General features: G+C 43.4%; 1 protein-coding gene across 7 annotated transcripts in view; it reads left to right on the top strand.

Moving 5' to 3' along the window:
• Positions 1–19,380, top strand: part of ATERDJ3B (DNAJ heat shock family protein) — a 54,934-nt gene that overhangs the window by 14,220 nt on the left and 21,334 nt on the right. For all 7 annotated transcript variants that reach the window (XM_086508512.1, XM_086508510.1, XM_086508511.1 and 4 more), the window contains exons 4-9: positions 17,598–17,718; positions 17,808–17,924; positions 18,011–18,097; positions 18,177–18,236; positions 18,986–19,063; positions 19,167–19,238. In XM_086508512.1, the coding sequence (XP_086364638.1) occupies positions 17,598–17,718; positions 17,808–17,924; positions 18,011–18,097; positions 18,177–18,236; positions 18,986–19,063; positions 19,167–19,238 (535 nt within the window). The remainder of the gene's footprint in view (positions 1–17,597; positions 17,719–17,807; positions 17,925–18,010; positions 18,098–18,176; positions 18,237–18,985; positions 19,064–19,166; positions 19,239–19,380) is intronic.

The raw sequence follows: 19,380 nt of genomic DNA, 5'->3' as shown, positions 1-19,380 counted from the left end.
AGGTGCAGAGTCTGGAGTACCGGCTTGTACTGTGTTGATACAATATAAAGAAATACCGAAAGGGACGCCAAGGTTTGGGGCCAATACTCTCGGGTGGAATTCCGCCACTCCGTGTCGCGTGTCGTCTCTCTCTCTCTCTCTCTCTCTCTCTCTCTCTCTCGCTCAGTTCAGTTGTTATTGAATTGCTAAAAGTCTGTTCAGTCTATTCTTTTCTATTGGCACGGGGTGCCCGTCTTGTGACAGTGGTATCAGAGCATCATACCGGTCCTACAAAAGAGCAAACACAGCAAACCAAAGACTACTGGGAAATTGTTATTTGAAGTATCTTCGAGTCCCGGCCCCGGACTCATTAGCCACTCCCACCCTTCATACATTGTGCATCGGGCGCGCTCCCGTCTTCACCGCTCATGTCTTACAAGGCATAAGCCATAAAGATCACTTGCAAGAGAAGGATCCAAAGACTATATATCAAAATATCGGGGCAATCTGTCGACAAAGGAGCGGAGTGACTCCCCTCTTGTGCAAACCCGTTGCACTAGATTCGCCCATGCTGAAATCGGGGGTCTATCAAAGTAGGCTATGCTAAATCGAATGCTTCAAGGTAAAGCTCCACTATCTGAGGAGTATCTGCTAGGTCCTCCTCCTCCATCCACTTTGCATCCAATGCAGGATAGTTCTTGAATTTAACCAAGAACCGCCTCATCACTTTATGTTTAATCTTTTTATCTTTATGTGCCAGTACCTGTTCTGGAACGAGTATCTCCTCGCTTTCCTCCACTTTGGGTTGCTCATCTGGCTCCCCATCATCGGGCACATCGTCTTTAAAAGGCTTCAAGAAACTCACATGAAAAGCATTGTGAATTCTCCAAGTATCGGGCAGCTTCAGTCTAAAGGAGACATCATTTATCTTTTCTTTTCTCTGGAGAGGTCCATAGTATCTCATGCTAAGCTTTGGAAAAAGCTGCTCCTTTCTCTTTTTCTTTCTCAGGCGTGCCTTCACAAAACGTAAGAGCACCCAATCGTCTTCCTTTAATTTCAAATCGCAACGATTCGATTTGCTGCCTTCTTGCGTCTTTCTTGAGATTTCTCTAAAGCCTCCCGGACCTTGGCAAAAGCAGTGTCCACGTCCCTCGTGTACTGGTCAGCTTCAAAAATCTTATCTTTCGTGCTAAGGAAGGGCGGAACCTTTATAGCACCTTCAATAATCTCAAATGGCGCCTTCCGCGTCCACCAAGGGCAAAAACTTTTCCCGTTGAGTCTTCTAATCTGAAATGTAAGACTTTGATAAAATCCAATTGTCACGTGACACATCCCAACCCTATGTGTCTGTGGACAAGCTATACCACAACAGGGTTCAGTCAGTCCAGTCAGTTTAGATTAGCAGTGATTTGGCACTTTTGTGAGTCTATTCGTAGACCGTGCATGCCGAGTCACTTAGCATAGATGCATATCCTCTGGTTGCACACAGCATGATCATCGGAATTCCCATCAGAATCCATTAGCATCAGTTAGGGGAATTTTCCAGTGCAATTAGCCTATTTTCTTATTTATTGGGATTTTCACTTATTATTTTTAAGTGACTTTCCTACAAAAGTAGGCAGGGCAATTTTGCTAAGTTAATATATAAGCAAACCCAAGTTAGCACTTTCTGGCAGAAGAGGCAGTTGGAGCACCTTGCTCAACATGCAACTTCTCAGCAAGACAAACCCCCGCGACTACTCTGGCGTTTTCTCACAACAGATCAGCCTAGCGTTTTTGCATTTGCAGAACCCCGGCGACAGAAGGACCAATTTCAGCCCCTGGCGTTTTTGGATTTCAGCAGCAAATTAAGACCGGCATTATTCACCTAAAGTGTAGCAGATTCAGCCCGTAAAGACCATCAGTTTTCAGCTCCAAGAAACCTCCTTTTTCAGCCAAGAAAACGTAGCCAAAACAGTCATTTTCAGCCACCGAAACAGTCTCGAAATTCAGCGATTAGAAGATCTCTGATTTCAGCCATCATCGTCGTCGTTGTCGTCATCGTCACCGTCGTCGTCGTCGGCATAGACCAAGTTGCATAGTCCATTGCATACGCATTGTACACCTTTGTGCAATCAAAGAATAGACTACTCTTGCCGACGAGAGTGGGGCCTTCGGAGGAGGGTTTTATAACCTCTCGGGTGTCGTATCTCTTCTCTCTCCTTCTCTCAGTCTCATTCACTTGCACGCACAATCCACTCACTTTGTTCGTGACCAAAGCACTCTACAAGACGGAAAGCTCTCTCTTTCCCTAAAGAACTAAAAAGGAACCTTGAGCAATAAAGATCACTAATCTTGAGAAAATACAACATTCATTCCGCATCACCTAACATTGGTCTCAGAGGTTTGGAAGTGTTCTGCATTACTCAAGGAAAGAACCACAAGAACCACAAGATTTTTTTTTGCTTGTTGCGATCGCACGAACCCAAGTTTACTTGGGCGTGGCGATTCCTAATCGTGTTTTGTTGAAGAGTGACAGGAATCCCAAGAAAGAAGGGCTTGTCCAGCCTCCCCTTGTGTCTCTTTTCACTCATTGAGAGCGGACCATGCACTTAGCGGCCGGCCAATCAACGTGAGTTGGGAAAAAGCAACCTTGGTGTGAGCGCAAGGCCGCCAAGGGGTGCACCCGCAGAAAGGAGTAGAACTCGAGTGAAGAGAAGATTCTTCTAAACTCGATTTGCAAGCGAAAGAAAACCTCAAGAACCCCAAGAACCCAAGACCCTCAAGACTCAAGAACCTCGAGAACCCAAGATTCTCACGAATCAAGGACCTCAAGAACCCAAGTTCCTCGTGAACTTAAGAACCCAAGACCCCCAAGAACCCAAGTTCTTCGTGAACTTAAAAACCCACAAGAACCTACGACTTCTGAATGATCATCACTCGAAGCGGAATGGATCCTTCGCTTGGAAGTGATGAGCATGAGAGAGGCGAAGAAGAATTTTCCCCACCAGGAGGTTTTTCTGACCCTTCCCCATCTACGACACCGATTGCACTAACTCCTATGGAGGCTTTCGACAAGAGGATGATTGACAAGAAGTTAGCAGACAAAGCAAGAGATGCCGAACGAAAAGCAGAAAGAGCGTGACTACGAAGAAAAGATGGCAGCCATAGAGCATCCGTCCCAAGAAAGAATGGCAGCCATAGCGCGTGCGAGCGAGCAAGCACGCTTGGAAGCCAAAGCAAGAGAAGCAGAAATGGATCGCAGACACGCAAAAGACAAAGCAGAAAGAAAAGCAATACAAGAACAAAGCGATCGACAAAACAAAGAGTTTTGGCTTCTCTATTCTCAAGTAGAGGCACAGATGCAAGAGATTTGGGGAAAGGAGACTCTCTCAGTCTCTTCTTCTCCAAAGCATGACCGACAGGATTTGCATGATTGTGTGAAGCTTGATGATGTTTTGATTGACAATGATTTGCATAATGATTTGGATGACAATGACAAGCATGCTGATTTGCATGATCAAGATGTGATTTCTCACAAGCATGATGAGTTGCATGAAGATGATGTGATTGTTCACAAGCATGATGTGTTAGTGGATGCTTTTACCAGTGAAGCTAACCTCGTTGTAGATTCGATCAATCACCAAGAATCAATCTTGGCTTTCGAGTCGAGGTCCACAGATCCTCCACAAGAAGATTCGATAGATCCCAAAAAAGCGATCTTGGCTCTCAAGCCTTGGTCCAAAGAACCATCACAGGAAGTATTATGTGTTCGCATGATTGATACGCACACATTGTTCGAGTGTTTCATGCGTGAAGGTTTCCTGTATTTTAATCAGCATTGTTATGTGATCCCTTTTCATAGGCATGACATATTGTATGTTGAGCACGTTTCTCTCATGGATGAGCACGAATGTATGCGGATTTTTCGTGAAAAGTTGAAAAGTTGTGTGTAAGGAAGTCACATTCCATGTCTCTTCCTTGGCATGACACAATTGTAGAAAGAGCACATGATAGTATGAGCACCAAGCATGGGCATTTCCATTGTGATTTGCCACAGTTGATTGATTTTGATCAACCAGAAAAGATTCGATCGCATTTTTTGCATGTGTTTGATGAACGGGTTGTCACTCCGTCTATTTGTTCATCTACATTGCATACACGGTCTTTAGAGAAGACAAGATTTTTTTCCTTCACTTTACATGGAATGGGTATGTTCATGGCTTTGTGTTGGAGATTGTTTCAGGAATTTTCAGCCATGAAGATTCTTGAAGACGAAACAAGCAGGACTCTAGACAAAGTTGAAGCAAGAATGGAGCCACAGAAGACTTTGTCGCTTTCGACGCGGCCCAAAGAAGCAAGCGTTGCAGACCTTTATGAAGTTCAAGTACCGCACGACCCACACATCCGAGTGGGCCGGCGAAGAGTCCCTTCCAGGATTCCGAATGCTGTTGGCGATCTCCCTCGACGCCATACAGTTCGGTACCAGTACCTCACTTTGAAAAGGAGGGGATGTCACGTAACACATCCCAACCCTATGTGTCCGTGGACAAGCTATACCACAACAGGGTTCAGTCAGTCCAGTCAGTTTAGATTAGCAGTGATCTGGCACTTTTGTGAGTCTATTCGTAGACTGTGCATGCCCAGTCACTTAGCATAGATGCATATCCTCTGGTTGCACACAGCATGATCATCAGAATTCCCATCAGAATCCATTAGAATCAGCTAGGGGAATTTTCCAGTGCAATTAGCCTATTTTCTTATTTATTGGGATTTTTACTTATTATTTTTAAGTGACTTTCCTACATAAGTAGGTAGGGCAATTTTGCTAAGTTAATATATAAGCAAACCCAAGTTAGCACTTTCTGGCAGAAGAGGCAGCAGGAGCACCTTGCTCAACAGGCAACTTCTCAGCAAGACAAACCCCCGCGACTACTCTGGCTTTTTCTCCACAGAAGACCTAGTGTTTTTGCATCAGATCAGCCTTGGCGATTTGTGCACAGCAGATCAGCCCTGGCGTCATCACGACACAGTAGATCAGCCTAGCGTTTTTGCATTTGCAGAACCCCGGCGACAGAAGGACCAATTTCAGCCCCTGGCGTTTTTGGATTTCAGCAGCAAATTAAGACCGGCATTATTCACCTAAAGTGTAGCAGATTCAGCCCGTTAGACCATCAGTTTTCAGCTCCAAGAAACCTCCTTTTTCAGCCAAGAAAACGCAGCCAAAACAGTCATTTTCAGCCACCGAAACAGTCCCGAAATTCAGCGATTAGAAGATCTCAGATTTCAGCCATCATCGTCGTCGTCGTCGTCATCGTCATCGTCGTCATCATCGTCATCGGCATAGACCAAGTTGCATAGTCCATTGCATACGCATTGTACACCTTTGTGCAATCAAAGAATAGACTACTCTTGCCGACGAGAGTGGGGCCTTCGGAGGAGGGTTTTACAACCTCTCGGGTGTCGTATCTCTTCTCTCTCCTTCTCTCAGTCTCATTCACTTGCACGCACAATCCACTCACTTTGTTCGTGACCAAAGCACTCTACAAGACGGAAAGCTCTCTCTTTCCCTAAAGAACTAAAAAGGAACCTTGAGCAATAAAGATCTTGAGAAAATACAACATTCATTCCGCTGCACCTAACACCAATACAACTGAATTTGCATTCTCAGATTGCCCATCTGTCTGCGGGTGGAAAGATGACGAGAACTGCAACCGTGTGCCAATGTTCTCCCAAATAGCCTTCCAAAACAAACTCGTGAATCGGGGATCTCTGTCAGAAACTATTGTCTCAGGCATGCCATGTAATTTGAATATCTTGGCAATGAACAGCCTCGCTAAATGATCCAGCTCGACTGTTTTCTTCATTGGAATGAAATGAGCTTGCTTGCTAAATTTGTCAATAACAGTTCAGATACCATCGTGCCCACTGTGTTTTCGGGAGATCAAAAATGAAATCCATAGCAATACTTTCCCAGGGGCGGGTGGGAATGGGTAAAGGCTGTAACAATCCTTGTGCTTTATGCCCGTCAAACTTGACCTTCTGGCATACCAAGCAACTTTGTTCAAAATCGTCCACGTCCTTGAGTCTCGTCCTTGATACTGTGACAAGATGTTAGCCCATCCCATCTGCTTTTCTGATAGCTGCTTTTGTGACAAGAAGTAGCGTAAACTCTGATGGTCAGTGAAGATCGTAAAATCGGCTCCGAGTAGGTAATGTCGCCACTGAGTAAGAGCATGGATAACCACCAAAAGCTCTTTCTCATATATCTGTGCTGTCAATTCCGGCATTGAAAACAATCGGCTCTCATAGGCAATGACATGGCCTTCTTGCATTGAGACAGCACTCAGACTACGACCACAAGCATCTGAATATACTTCGAATGACTTCGAATAGACTATGCTTGCAATCGGTGTTAGAGAAGGCTTTGCTCTTACCCGAGCTCGACTCTTCCCTGCGGGCGCGGCACCCCTTGGCGGCCTTGCGCTCACACCAAAGTTGCTTTTTCCCACCTCACGTCGATTGGCCGGCCGCTAAGTGCACGGTCCGCTCTCAATGAGTGAAAAGAGGAACAAGGGGAGGCCGGACAAGCCCTTCTTTCTTGGGTTACCTGTCACTCTTCAAAAACGCCCAGGTGGACTTGAGTTACGTGCGACCGCAACAAGCAAAACATTTCTTGTGGTTCTTTTCTTGAGTGATACAGAACACTGCCAAAGCTTTGATACCAATGTGAGGTGCAACGGAAGTGAATGTTGACTTTGCTCAAGACAAGTGCTCCGAACTGTGCTCAAGGGTTCCTTTTACTTACAGAAGGGAGAGCCTTCCGTTCCTTTAGTGAGAGAGTGCAATGATCACAAACAAAGTAATTGCTACTGTGAATGAAGGTGCTGAGAGAGAGAGAGAGAGAGAGAGAGAGAGAGAGAGAGAGAGAGAGAGAGAGAGAGTACGACACCAGACAGTTCTCAAACCCTCCTCTATGCTATTGATTGCACAAATCTGGTACAATGGTCTAAATGCAATGGACTTGCCGACGACGTCGACGACAATGAGGACAGGCTGAAATCTGAAAACGCTGACTTCTGCTGAATTCTGACAGTGTGTCGCAAGGACGGCGATGGTGACGACGCGACGACGATGCGCTGAAAACGCAGATGCTGAAATATGCGGACAGCGGGGTGAATCTGAAAAAACGTTGGCTGATCTGACGGTACAACAAGGATCTGCTGCGGGAAGGTGAGTTCTGTGAGGATAGGGGCTGATCTGCTGTGTCTAAGTGCTGAAAACTGAAAACGCTGATGCATTGGGGTTGATCTGTCGCCGGAAACTGCAAAACGCTAGGCTAGATCTGCAACTGCAAAAACACTAGATGAAATTTGCTGTGGATGAAAAGCGCTATGTTGTATCTGCTGCTGAAAACGCTAGGGGAGGAAGATCCCAAAAACGTTGACAGTTCTTGTTGGCTGGAAAATGCTAGGCCTCTTGCCGGTCTTGGTGAGAAGGTGCGCTGTAAGTCACTGAAACTTTTGCTGCCTCTTTTGCCAGAAAGTGCTAGCGCTAGGTTTCTTATATAGTCACTTAGCAAATTTGCCCTACCCTGTTTTCCAACAAAGTCACTTATTAAATAATAAGTGAAAAATGGATAAATAGGGAAAATTGGTTCTGTGCACTATAAAATGCTCCTGATGGGTACTGACTGTCATGCTAATGGTCATGCTGTGTGCAACCAGAGGATATGCAACTACTCTAAGTGCCTGGACATGCACGGCCTGTGCACATGCTCTCAAAGGTGCCATAACACTTCCTAAGCTGACCTGAACCCTAGACCTGAAGTAGCTTGTCCACATGCACATAGGGTTAGATGTGCACGTGAGTCGGAACTGACGAGGTTAAGGACTGAAAAGCAAAAACGTTCGGCTGAATCTGCAAACGCTAGACTGTCTGAAATCTGAAAACACCATGCTGATCTGCTGAAATATGGAAAAGCCAGGCTGATCTACTGAATCTGGAAACGCCAAGCTGATCTGCTAAATCTAGAAACGCGAGGCTGATCTGGGTCTTCTTCTTCTTCTTGAGAAAACGCTAGGGTTCTTGCTGAGGTGCTGTCTTACTGTTGGGTGCCTGCCTCCTCGTGTTCTTACTTCTTTTGCTTCTATTGAGTGACCACTGAGTTTCTTTTATATTTCTTTAGCAAATTGCCCTACTTACTTTTCTAACAAAAGTCACTTATTAATAAATAAGTGAAAATTGTGTATTTTGGCAAAAAGGGTTCTATGCTCTGGAAAATGCTCATGATGGGTATTGAATGTCGTGCTAATGATCATGCTGTGTGCAATCAGAGGATATGTAACTAATCTAAGTGCCTGGACATGCACAGCCTGCGCACAGGCTCACAAAGGTGCCAGAACACTTCCTAGGCTGACGTGAACCCTAGACCTGAGATAGCTTGTCCACATGCACATAGGGTTAGATGTGCACGTGACATCCCCTCCTTTTTAAAGTGAGGTATTGGTATCAAGCTGTATGGCGTCGAAGGAGTGCGCCAACAACTCCCTGATTCTTGCGAAGAACTCTTCGTCGGCCCACTCTAATGCGTGGGTCGTGCGATACTTGAAGTTCATGAAGGTCTGCAATGCTTGCTTCTTTGGGCTGTGTCGAGAGCAACACAAAATGATCTTTTGCGGCTTCAATGCTCCAACTTCGGCTATGGTCGTGGGTCTACCTTCTTCAAGAATCTTCGAGGAGGAAAATTACTGAAACCATGTCCAACACAAAACCATAAACATACCCATTCCATGTAGAGTAACTTGAAAAAATACTATACTTCCTAAATGACTGGGCATGCAATGCAGATGAACAAAGTGACGGAGTGCCAAACTGTTCACCAAACACAGCAAAAAGTGGGATCGAAACTTGACTTTTCGACCTAAACCTATCAACTGTGGCAAATCACAACGGAAATGTCACGTGACACATCCAACCCTATGTGTCTGTGGACAAGCTACAACATGACCAGGGTTCAGTTCCGTCAAGTCAAGTCTAGAACAGGAAGCGATCTGGCACTTTTGTGAGTCTGTTCGCAGACCGTGCATGTCCATACACTTAGTGTAGATGCATATCCTCTGGTTGCATACAGCATGATCATAAGCATTCCCATCAGAATCCATCAGAATCCTTCACGGGAATTTTCCAGTGTATTTGACCTATTTTCCCTATTTTTGACAATTTTTCACTTATTAATTTAAGTGACTTTTGTTGGAAAGTAGGTAGGGCAAATTGAGTAAGTTTGTATATAAGCAAACCTAGGCTAGCACTAATTGGTAGAAGAGGCAGCAGGAGCACAAGCTCAATAGGCAACTTCTCAATAGAACCCAAGAGGCCTAGCGTTTTTGCATCACTGCAGCAAGCTAGCGTTTTTTGGAACTCGGACCAGCTAGCGTTTTTGCATCTACAGCAAGGAACAAATCAGCCCTAGCGTTAGCAGTTTCCCACCGCAGAACCCCAACGTTTTTGCATCAGCACAAAGATCAGCCCTAGCGTTTTTGGATCTGCCAGACAAGCCAGTGTTTTTGTGGATCTTCGCGACGGAACCTCTTTAAGTACCAGCGTTTTCAGTTTTCAGCTGTCAGACATCGCAGATCAAGCCCTGAACCTCGCAGATCTCACCTTCCCGCTGCAGATCCTCACCGCACGGTCAGATCCCGCAAGGTTTACAGTTTCAGCTTGGAAAACGCAGATTTCAGCATCTGCGTTTTCAGCGCGTCGTCATTGCATCATCGTCATCGCCGTCGTCACTGACATAGAGTCAGAATTCAGCAGACAAAGATTTACAGATTTCAGCCCTTAGCATTCTCAGATTTCAGCCCGTCTCGTCGTCGTCGACATCCTGGGCAAGTCCAAGCATTGTAGAGATTTTGTGCAATCATAAGTAGACCGCTCTCGCCATAGAGAGTGGGGCCTTCGAAGGAGGGCTTGACAACGTCTCTAGTGTCGTATTCTCTTCTCTCTCTATCTCTCAGTCTCATACACTTGTACGCGCAGTGTCCATTCACTTTGTTTGTGTTCATTGCACTCTCTCATTAAGAACGGAAGGCTCTCCCTTCCATAAGAACAAAAGGAACCTTGAGCACAGGTCGGAGCACTCATCTTGAGCAAAGTTCAAACATTCATTCCGTTGCACCTTACTGGAAATGTTGATGCTTGATGGACAATCTTGCTCGTGCTCTTTTTGAGACCGTCTCATGCCAAGGAAGAAACATGTAAAAGCGATTGACAAAACAAACAATCGAGAAACAATGTGAATTCCTTAAATGCAAACTTTTTTTTTTTTCAAGAGTGATCCGCATACATCCGTGCTCATCCGTGAGTGAATCATGTGCATCGTACAATACGGCATGCCTGTGAAAAGGGAACACATAAAGACGATGACAAAAATACAAGAAACCATCACGAGTGAGAAACTCGAACAAAGCGTGCTGACTAATCATGCGAACACACACTACTTCGGAGTGGGTTCTTTGGACCTCGGCTCGAGAGCCAAGATCGGTCCTGCGTGACTGATCGTATTTGCAATGAGGTTAGCTTCACTAGCAAAATAATCATCATCCTTTCAAACAATCACATCACTATCATGCAAAAAATGTGTGTCGTGCCTCAGAGAAGAAAGGAATGAGAGAGTCTCCTTCTCTTGTTTCTTTTCAAGCTTCGCTTGTACATTAGAAATGAGAGGTAAAGAATGCATACCCTCCTCACCATGAATGATAATCGGAGAGTCACTTTTGGCATTTAAAGTGAGCGTATTGTCTGCCCAAGCAATGAGAGGGTTATGTTCACGAAACCATTGAATGCCCAAAATCATATCACATTCTTAGAGAGGAGACACAACAAATCTTCTACGGAAGGAAGCTTGCTGAATAGTGAATAACAAACACATCACGGCACTCGTGTAATGAGAGAGTTCATATCGGGAGCGAAGCTCGACACCTCGAGAGGAGTTGTCTGGCTAACGTCCAAGCGGGCTCTTTCTACAAGAGACTCAGTCACCCATCACATCATGCATACTACCAAAATCAAACAAGATCACCATGCTTTGACCATTCACATGACCATAACACTTCATGAGAGACTCATCAGCTAGATGATCATTAGAAACTTGGGACACACTAGTGTTCTCATTTATGGCATGAACAGAGGATGTGGGTTCTTTAGGTTCGTTGGATTCTTTCTTAGGACAATCTCTTTTTATATGACCTTTAGTGTGACTTTCAAAACATCTTCGATTGCGTGCATATTCAGCTCGTTCTTCAAGAGTTAACCAACCTCCTAAATTCCTTGAGCAGATTCGGGTTTTCTTGACTTTGAGCTTTTCCTTTTCCCTTAGTTTCATTGTGAGAGTTCTATGCTTGAGAAATAGAGGAAGATTTATTAGGAGAATGATTGTTGTTCCTACCATAGCTTCCATTAATTGGTTTAGGCTTCAAGCTTAGCGAAAGCTTTTACTCTGCTTGAAATTTTGGAACGTTTCCTTCCTTTCTGCCGTCCTACCCGCAATAGCATGTAATTTGTTGGAGAACTACCGGATACCAAATCCATTATTGACCTATTGGATGGTTAGCAAACCAGTTCATCTCATAGAACAATGTTCCAACTTGATCCGACTCTCATAAATACTCGAGAGTGATTGTCGGTTAGACACATGCATATCTTGGGCATAAAAGCAATATGGAGTTTATGAGTTCCTCAAAGATTTAACTTTGATTAAAGACCTGCCCTCTCACTTAAAGTTCTAGGGTCTTCTGTTCAAAATCTCAGGAGTCAGTTTGAATTCCCTTACTCCAAACTTTCTTCGGATAGCCACATATCCGTCGAGGAGGCCTAACAAAAATTTGATGTTTCTATGTTTAATGGTTCCCGTCCCATTGAGGTGTACACTTTCATCTTGTATTGCCTACTCCACCATCTGTTGCAAAGTATCTTGATGATGCGTCTACAAAATTCGGGCAAAAGTACTTCGTTGAATTTCTTCATCTTTCCTTCCTTAGAGAAGGGTCAAGAGTGGAGCTACCTTGGCAAGAGTGAACCACTACTTGCTTTGACTCGCTCGTGTTTCTATTGGGCACACCGATTCCAATCTTCTCGGATGCCTTCCTCAAAGCGTAGCGGAAAAAAATTTGTTGGAAAATTCAGCCTGGAATTGAATCCAAGTCTTGTTGTAAGTTCCTTGCAGAGCTTTGGTATACCACCAAGTACTTGCAATCCCTTACAGGTGTTTGGTCACATGCCTCACCTTCGACACTCCTCACAAATCGCCGTTTGCAAAGGCAACTTCAAACCGTCGAATGAAAGCGGTAGCTTTCGAGATATCTTCCCTTCCATCAAAAGTATCCCCGGAATGATGGGATTTCTTGGCTATGGTTCTGGATTGGTGTTCATGGATATTTTTTGGATTCTAAAGGATCTTTAAAATTCTGCTCCTTGGATTCTCTAGGTTCGTGAGCATCATGCTCTTGTCGCCTTCTTAGAGAATCCCAAGTCTTGTGTCGACTTCTTGCAGAGAGAAAAATTTTCCCAACTCTGCGAGCTTTTCCTGTAAGACTTAGGTTTCCGCCTGCTTACTTCTTCTCTCTTGGCTTGTCATGGCTTCTTCCCGTGTCTTCCCAGAGTCGTTCTCCTTTACAGAGAAAGAGAGGAGACCATGCTCTGATACCACTGTCACAAACGGCAACGCATAGCAATATAAAATATACTCGAATGAATAGAATTTATCACTTAATACTGAAGCCAGAGGATATATATAGAGAAATATATATATATATATATATATATATATATATATATATATATATATATATATATATATATATATATATATATATATATAGAGAGAGAGAGAGAGAGAGAGAGAGAGAGAGAGAGAGAGAGAGGATTGACTCAATACCGGGGACTAGAAGATGGGCTGGGTCCCCCCCCCCCGTAATAGTATCTTTATTACTGAGGAGAAGTCTATACAAGCACTTGAACCGAACGTATTACCACGTTCATTCTAGAATAAGACTTGATGGTTCCTAGAAGCCTCGGCTTCCTATTCCTAGGGCAAACCCCTATTCCAAGGAACTTCCGTTCCTTATTCCAAATCCTCGAGAACCAAGGTTCTCGCCTTTGGATCTCACCTTCGAGACTCAGGGCATGGCATCCCTGCAACTCTTTTCCGACTCTGTTTCTAGAGTCCTCTTCCTGCAGGATTTTGCTTTCCTGGACACGAAGTCCTTCCCTTGGGAATTTCAACTTCCGGATCACACCTCGAGAGTACCACTCTCGGATCCGTAGTTCTACTTCCCAAACTCGGGTACGAAACCCTTGGGTTGATCTCGCTCTAGTTCCTCAGAGAGCTTTCTCTTGTAGAGGCTCTTGCCTTCTTCTGCTCCTACTCCCTCACAAAGAGGAAGTACACCTGCAAACACACATAAACACGGGACAACAATTCGTATGGCGAATCCACAATTGATACCTCTCGCTCTCTGCGTGGGAAAAGAGACCTCTGTGCTTCGTAGTCTCGCTATCTCTTGCGTCTTCTGGCGGCAGGTTCTTCTCTTGCTGACGTTGGCAACTCCCTTCTCTGAGAGAGGGCGTGTGACGCTTTTACATCTCCCTGGCCACGACAAGAATAGCTAAGCGCTGGCTGCCCGCGTAGAGATTGCGTTCTTTTTTTTTTTTGGGTCTTCTGCTAGAAAGAGAGAGAGAGAGGTCATTGGTTGGTTTTTGGTGCTTTATTTTCCAGGTGGCTGCCCACTTATTAAGTGGCCGGCCGGTCACTTTAAAAAATGGTATGAATCTGCCCAAAAACTCAATAAAACCTTATAAGTTAAAAACTATGCTTTCACAACACTTCCCAGGTGTCCCTGGATGCAATCACATGCACAGTTGCAATGCAGACATAGACTTCCTCGCAGCAAAGCATCTGGTTTCCCGAAAAGCAATTGTATTTCCTCAAAGTTTCCTTTGAACCCATCTTCATTCGAGTGCTTGCTTTTCCTTGTGCACAATTGTAACCCAGTTCAGAATTTCCTCCTGACTATGGATATTCCCTTTCCGATGCACGCGTCACCCACCTTGTGACTCATAAGGAATACCCATCACGTAGTCCTTTCCTACCGAACTTACGATACAATCTCCTTCACGATGCGCTATGTCACCCATCCTATGACGCATCAGAGAGATGTCCGTTCCCGGATGGTGGAATACTTCTTCCTGATGCTCCCGGTCACCCATCCGATGTGACACATCAGAAGTACCCGTTCCTACCTGTTCCCGGTGGCCTTACAGATAGTCCCTTTCACAATGTTCCCGTCATTACTTTGAATGATGCACTAGAAATGTGTGTACTCGGATGTCTCCAGTGAGAAAAACCCTCTCACTTAAAATTCCAATAATTCATTTAAATTTAATCTTTTCTTGGTGTTCCAAGCGAGAAAACCCTCTCACTTATAAATCCAATAATTCATTTAGAATTATTTTCCTGTTAGATAAATCCAATTTAGCAACAGTTTGTTTCTTGGAACTTTAGCAAGAAACAGTGGACACCAAGAACAAGGAGTAGATACGGTCACTTAGTCATATTCATGTGTGTAATCACGTTGGGTACATACTTATAGACGAAGAAGTTAACATTTCGCAAGTTACCATAGAGTTCAGAAATTGGATACCGGTTTAATGCAAGTTAACACCTGGCATGGTGCATGCCCAAGGGAAAGTTGTTGGCTACTAAAAACAACATAGGATCCACCTCCTTTGATAAGAGCAATACATACCATTTTTGATACGCAATGGGAAATTTCGTTGTTCCTGTTTATCACGTAGTCCCCTTCATCTTGCTCCTCAACTTGCGGGTTTTTCTAGGGCATGGCTGTGTCTTCAATGATAGAGATAACTCCACAGAGATCAGCATATCCCTTTGACAATGTGCTTAACATTTTTTCCTATCTCAGGTTCAATTTCCTTGGCCTCCTGCAGCTCTTCCCCCGATGTCTTCCCCTTTTTTTTTTGTTGTGAAGAGAGAACATGCTTTGTTCTGATGTACTCGTTGAGAGACTATATTGCATCATCCCAATTCTCCTTGTGTCTTGGTATCATAGCCTGGGGCGTGGCTCCATGGGTTCCGTTTCCTTCAATCGTGTCACCGGAGTTTCCAGGCGATGTACCGTACTATTTAGTGCTACTCTTGTCTCTTTGTGGATTTCGTGTGCTAAAGCAAAAAAAACTTAACAAAGCCTAAGCATTGCTGTTAGGATCATGGAGAAAGCACGCTGTAAGGGCAACAGTAAGTTTTGCTTGGATCTAATCTTTGAAGTGGTGGTGCTTTGACATAGCATTGGAGTCATAGCATCTACGGTACGGGACGAGACGTTTTATACGCGGTGTACAATACGCGTACTAGACGTATTTTTGAGAATCTAAGATAAAATACATCCACTTTTTTGAGATATGATACTTTAATAAGGACAAATGAAGTGGTTCATGGACCTCTTCAATGACTCTTCAATACTTAACCATAGCATACATAAACAAGCACCATGAAGCTCTAAAACACAATTGATCAACTAGGAAAAGACATACGCTTTGAGCAAAAAAACGTTAGAATAGAAAACGTTATGAGACGTATTGTATGTTTCAATACGGGATGTCGTGTATTCTAAATAAAATACACGTATTTTAGTTGCTATGATTGGAGTTCCAATCTTGCTAAGTCTTGGAGTTTGTGGTGTAGTAGCGGCTTGTGATAGTACTTGTTCGGCAACTTTGAGAGAGGTTTGACGGGCTCGTGTTTGAGTTTCTATTACTCCTTGAATTTTATTGGAAGGGTACATACCATCAGGCGGGCAGGTACGATAAATACGGTATGAAAAAACATTAAAAAACATTGTACAGTTACCAGTACGAACAATACGTTAAGTACTGATTAGAGAGAGATGTACATGTCTACTCAGGCATGGTTGCATACATGTAAATATGCATGCATACACACACATACATGCACACGTATACATATATACATACATATGTCTACAACCTAATATACACACATGCATACACGCATGTATGTGCACTGATGAGTGTGTTTAAGTAACAACCAATATGTTGAGTACTAATACCAATACGTGTATTTATCGTACGGTATGGAGGAATGATAAATACGAGTTTGGAATGCAACCTTGATCACATCTGAGGAGTTAGTCAATATGGTGTTGGACCTAGGTACCTTCTCGAGGCTAGGGACCTGATTCAGAGAGGTGCTTATCTGATGGTGTTGTACCAGCTGCAATGGTTCTGAGTCTTTTCCATCCATCTTCTGCTTCCACTTATGGCACCTTCATATAGCGACACGTCCTTGAGGCAAAACAGACACACCATTTAGTGTAGACGCGCAACCATTTGCTAAAGGGTTCCAACGGTGTAACCTATGATGAAGAGTCGCACCCAGTCGAGGGCAAGTCCTTGGTTAGTGACTTTTCATGATAGATGTAAATAGTTTTTAGCAAAAATTTACCAAAATACCCTTTAAATCTGTGGAAATTCCCAAAATACCCCTCAAATCTTAAAAATTCCCAGTATGGCTCATATTTTACCGAAAGTTCCCAAAATGCCCTTCAATTTCTCCAATTCGTAATGGGAAGTTGGAACAGAAACGGGAAACAGAGACGTGAAAAACGGCCATTTCCTGTAACTATGGTCGAGACCATGTTTTGACCTAGTTTGACTTGCTTCCTCTCATGCTAGTTCATTTTGGTCTCTGCCTATACGTGCTACAACATCAGAAAAAAACAATTGTTATTATGGTACATAAGAAAATTGTTAGTACAATCTTAGATTCTCTTCAACGATTCGAAATCCCTCTTCAACACCAGTAAAAAGAAATTTGTTATTATGGTACCATTATGTCGACTGCACATAAGAAAATGCACTCCTCGGAGCCTACCTTGCTAGTGAGTGTCGAATTGGAGGCATGAAGACGAAGGTTTCTTTGTTGCTCAGTAGATTGCTGCAAGCACTTAACACTATTTTGCAACGTATTGATGTAGAGGCGGTAGACACAAAGGGTAGCATAAAAAAGTCATGGGATGGACTATCTTCAAAGCTCCATGGAGGGAAGCATGGCAGTATTTTAAGGCTGTCTTTTGTCAGAACTTCTTAGAAGCAATTTGTGTTTCTGAGGAGTAGCACATGTGTATGATCGAATTCAACATAAAATTACCTTGTGTGTGAATAGAAAACTCGGAAGGAGAAGCACTTGGTGGAGAAGTTGTGTAGCTTCATGCATGGGTACAAAAGTTTGAAGGTGACTCGAGTGCTTCTCCTTCAAGTGCTTCTTCTTTTGGCTCGAATGCTTTTGATACTCGCCCATTCGATGGTAATGCATGTATGGGGTATCCTAAAACATGCAATGGCAACTACTTGATCTGAGTAGCTGTTTTAAGAAAGTTGCATAATCTGTCTGACCAGTCCTTATGTGAGAGTGTAGGTAGTTCTAAATGGTGTCACATTTTTCAAAGCTGATGCATGCATGCAGGCTGGCTTGCACGCACGCGCACGCACACACATTTGGCATTTCTTGCATTCAAACATGATGTACACTGGCTGTTTTGCAGGTTTTTTGGTGGGGGCATGGGGGGTGAAGAAGAGGAAGAAGACAAGACTCCCAAAGGAGATGATGTTGTTGTGGAAATATTTGCAAGCTTGGAGGATATTTATTCTGGAAGTACAATGAAGGTGATCTCCTATATTGTGGCAATTTGGATTTGCAACTTCTGAGCTTTTCTCATAGCAAGCAAGCTTTCTCATTGATCAAACATTTGCAGATCTGGAGGGAGAAGAATGTGTTAAAGCCAGCCCCAGGTAAGCGTGATTGCAACTGTAAGAATGAGGTTTTCCACAAACAGATAGGGCCTGGCATGTTTCAACAGTTTACTCAACAGGTATCTTGAAAGTGTTATTTTGAGGTTAATTCCAATGCTTGTCATGTTAATGTTGCAAAAGCTAAATGATTTTGCCTTTTTTTAAGGTCTGTGACAAGTGTCCCAATGTGAAGTTTGAGCGGGAAGGCTACGATGTCACTCTGGATATAGAAAAGGGTACTCCAGATGGACACGTATGTTCAAAAAAGCGTCAAATGTAGAAATTGCATCTTGTAAATTTTTTGGTTTCTGACCATCTGAAGGTACATGCAGGAGGTAGTGTTTTATGAAGATGGGGAGCCTATTATAGATGGAGATCCAGGGGACTTGAAGGTACATAATTCCTTTTTCAAATTCAAGTACATAAAGTCGGATCTTGGCTTTGGCAAGTCGAATACGTGAAGGTGGTTGGGGTTTCGTACTTGTAGAGTGTCAATGCCGTGGAGTTTTGGTTTGCTTCTAATTATGTGCAATGTTTATTCAATATAAGTTTTGCAAGAGATAAAACATTTCCCGATAGCTAATCTTGGAACCTCTAGACCTCTAAAGTCTTTTGAAACCTTTCGAGTCCATTCAAAGCCATCTGCACTAAAAAAATGAAAATAGCAGGTGCTAAAGCAAGAGATGCTGAGGATGCAATAGCTACAGCTTGTAGTATATATAAGAGGCTAAAGATTGTGTATTAACCAGGAACCAGTGTGGTTGCCCATCCATTGTGATCATTCCTGCTCCAAGTGTGCAGGAATTTGTCCATCTCTTTTATTCTCAATCAGCAAACTGTCATTATATCTCTGAAATCTTGCTTCCTCAATCTATGGTATTCCTTCTTCTCAATCCCAGGACCCAGCTCGCGCTGGGTGTTAGTATGGTGGTGCAACCGTGGCTAGGAATAGAAAATTCCATGCAACTTTTATCAACACTTTATTTCATTGACTAATGGTTTCTTGCCCCAACTCTGAGAAGAGTAGTGGGTGTATCATGTTTCTTGTGAATGCTCTCAATGTTTTATCTACAATGATCAAAGAAATCTTTTGATGAAGATAACAGAGAAATTAGATCAAATCTGGAATTTATTTTTTCAGTTTAAGATCCTTTCTCGAAAGCATGACCGATTCAGAAGAGAAGGCAATAATCTCCATATCACCATTACAATTTCTCTGGTAAAACTTTGTGCTTCTTTGCTTGTTGATGGCTTGCCAGAATTTGGTGAAGGTTTTGAAAGAGGAATTTTACCTTCTTTTGTTTTTCTGTCTGTGCTTTCAGCTGGATGCATTGGTAGGATTTGAGAAGGACATCCCGCACTTGGACGGACACAAAGTCAGCATAGGCACACAGGTGAGTAACTTCTGTGGTTTTACGAGCTCTTAACGTGAGGTCCTTGGAAAATGCGGTTTGAATGCAGAAGGGTCAGTAGGTCAATCAGAAAAGTAGTGCCTGAGAAACATCTAAGAAGTTGTTTCGATTGTTTTTATTAAGA

Source organism: Adiantum capillus-veneris, chromosome 3 (genome assembly GCF_014529385.1).
Source record: "Adiantum capillus-veneris isolate H3 chromosome 3, ASM1452938v2, whole genome shotgun sequence".
NCBI classification, from domain to species: domain Eukaryota; kingdom Viridiplantae; phylum Streptophyta; class Polypodiopsida; order Polypodiales; family Pteridaceae; genus Adiantum; species Adiantum capillus-veneris.
The sequence above is the reverse complement of the archived record's forward strand: the minus strand, read 5'-3'. Positions and strand labels throughout refer to the sequence as shown.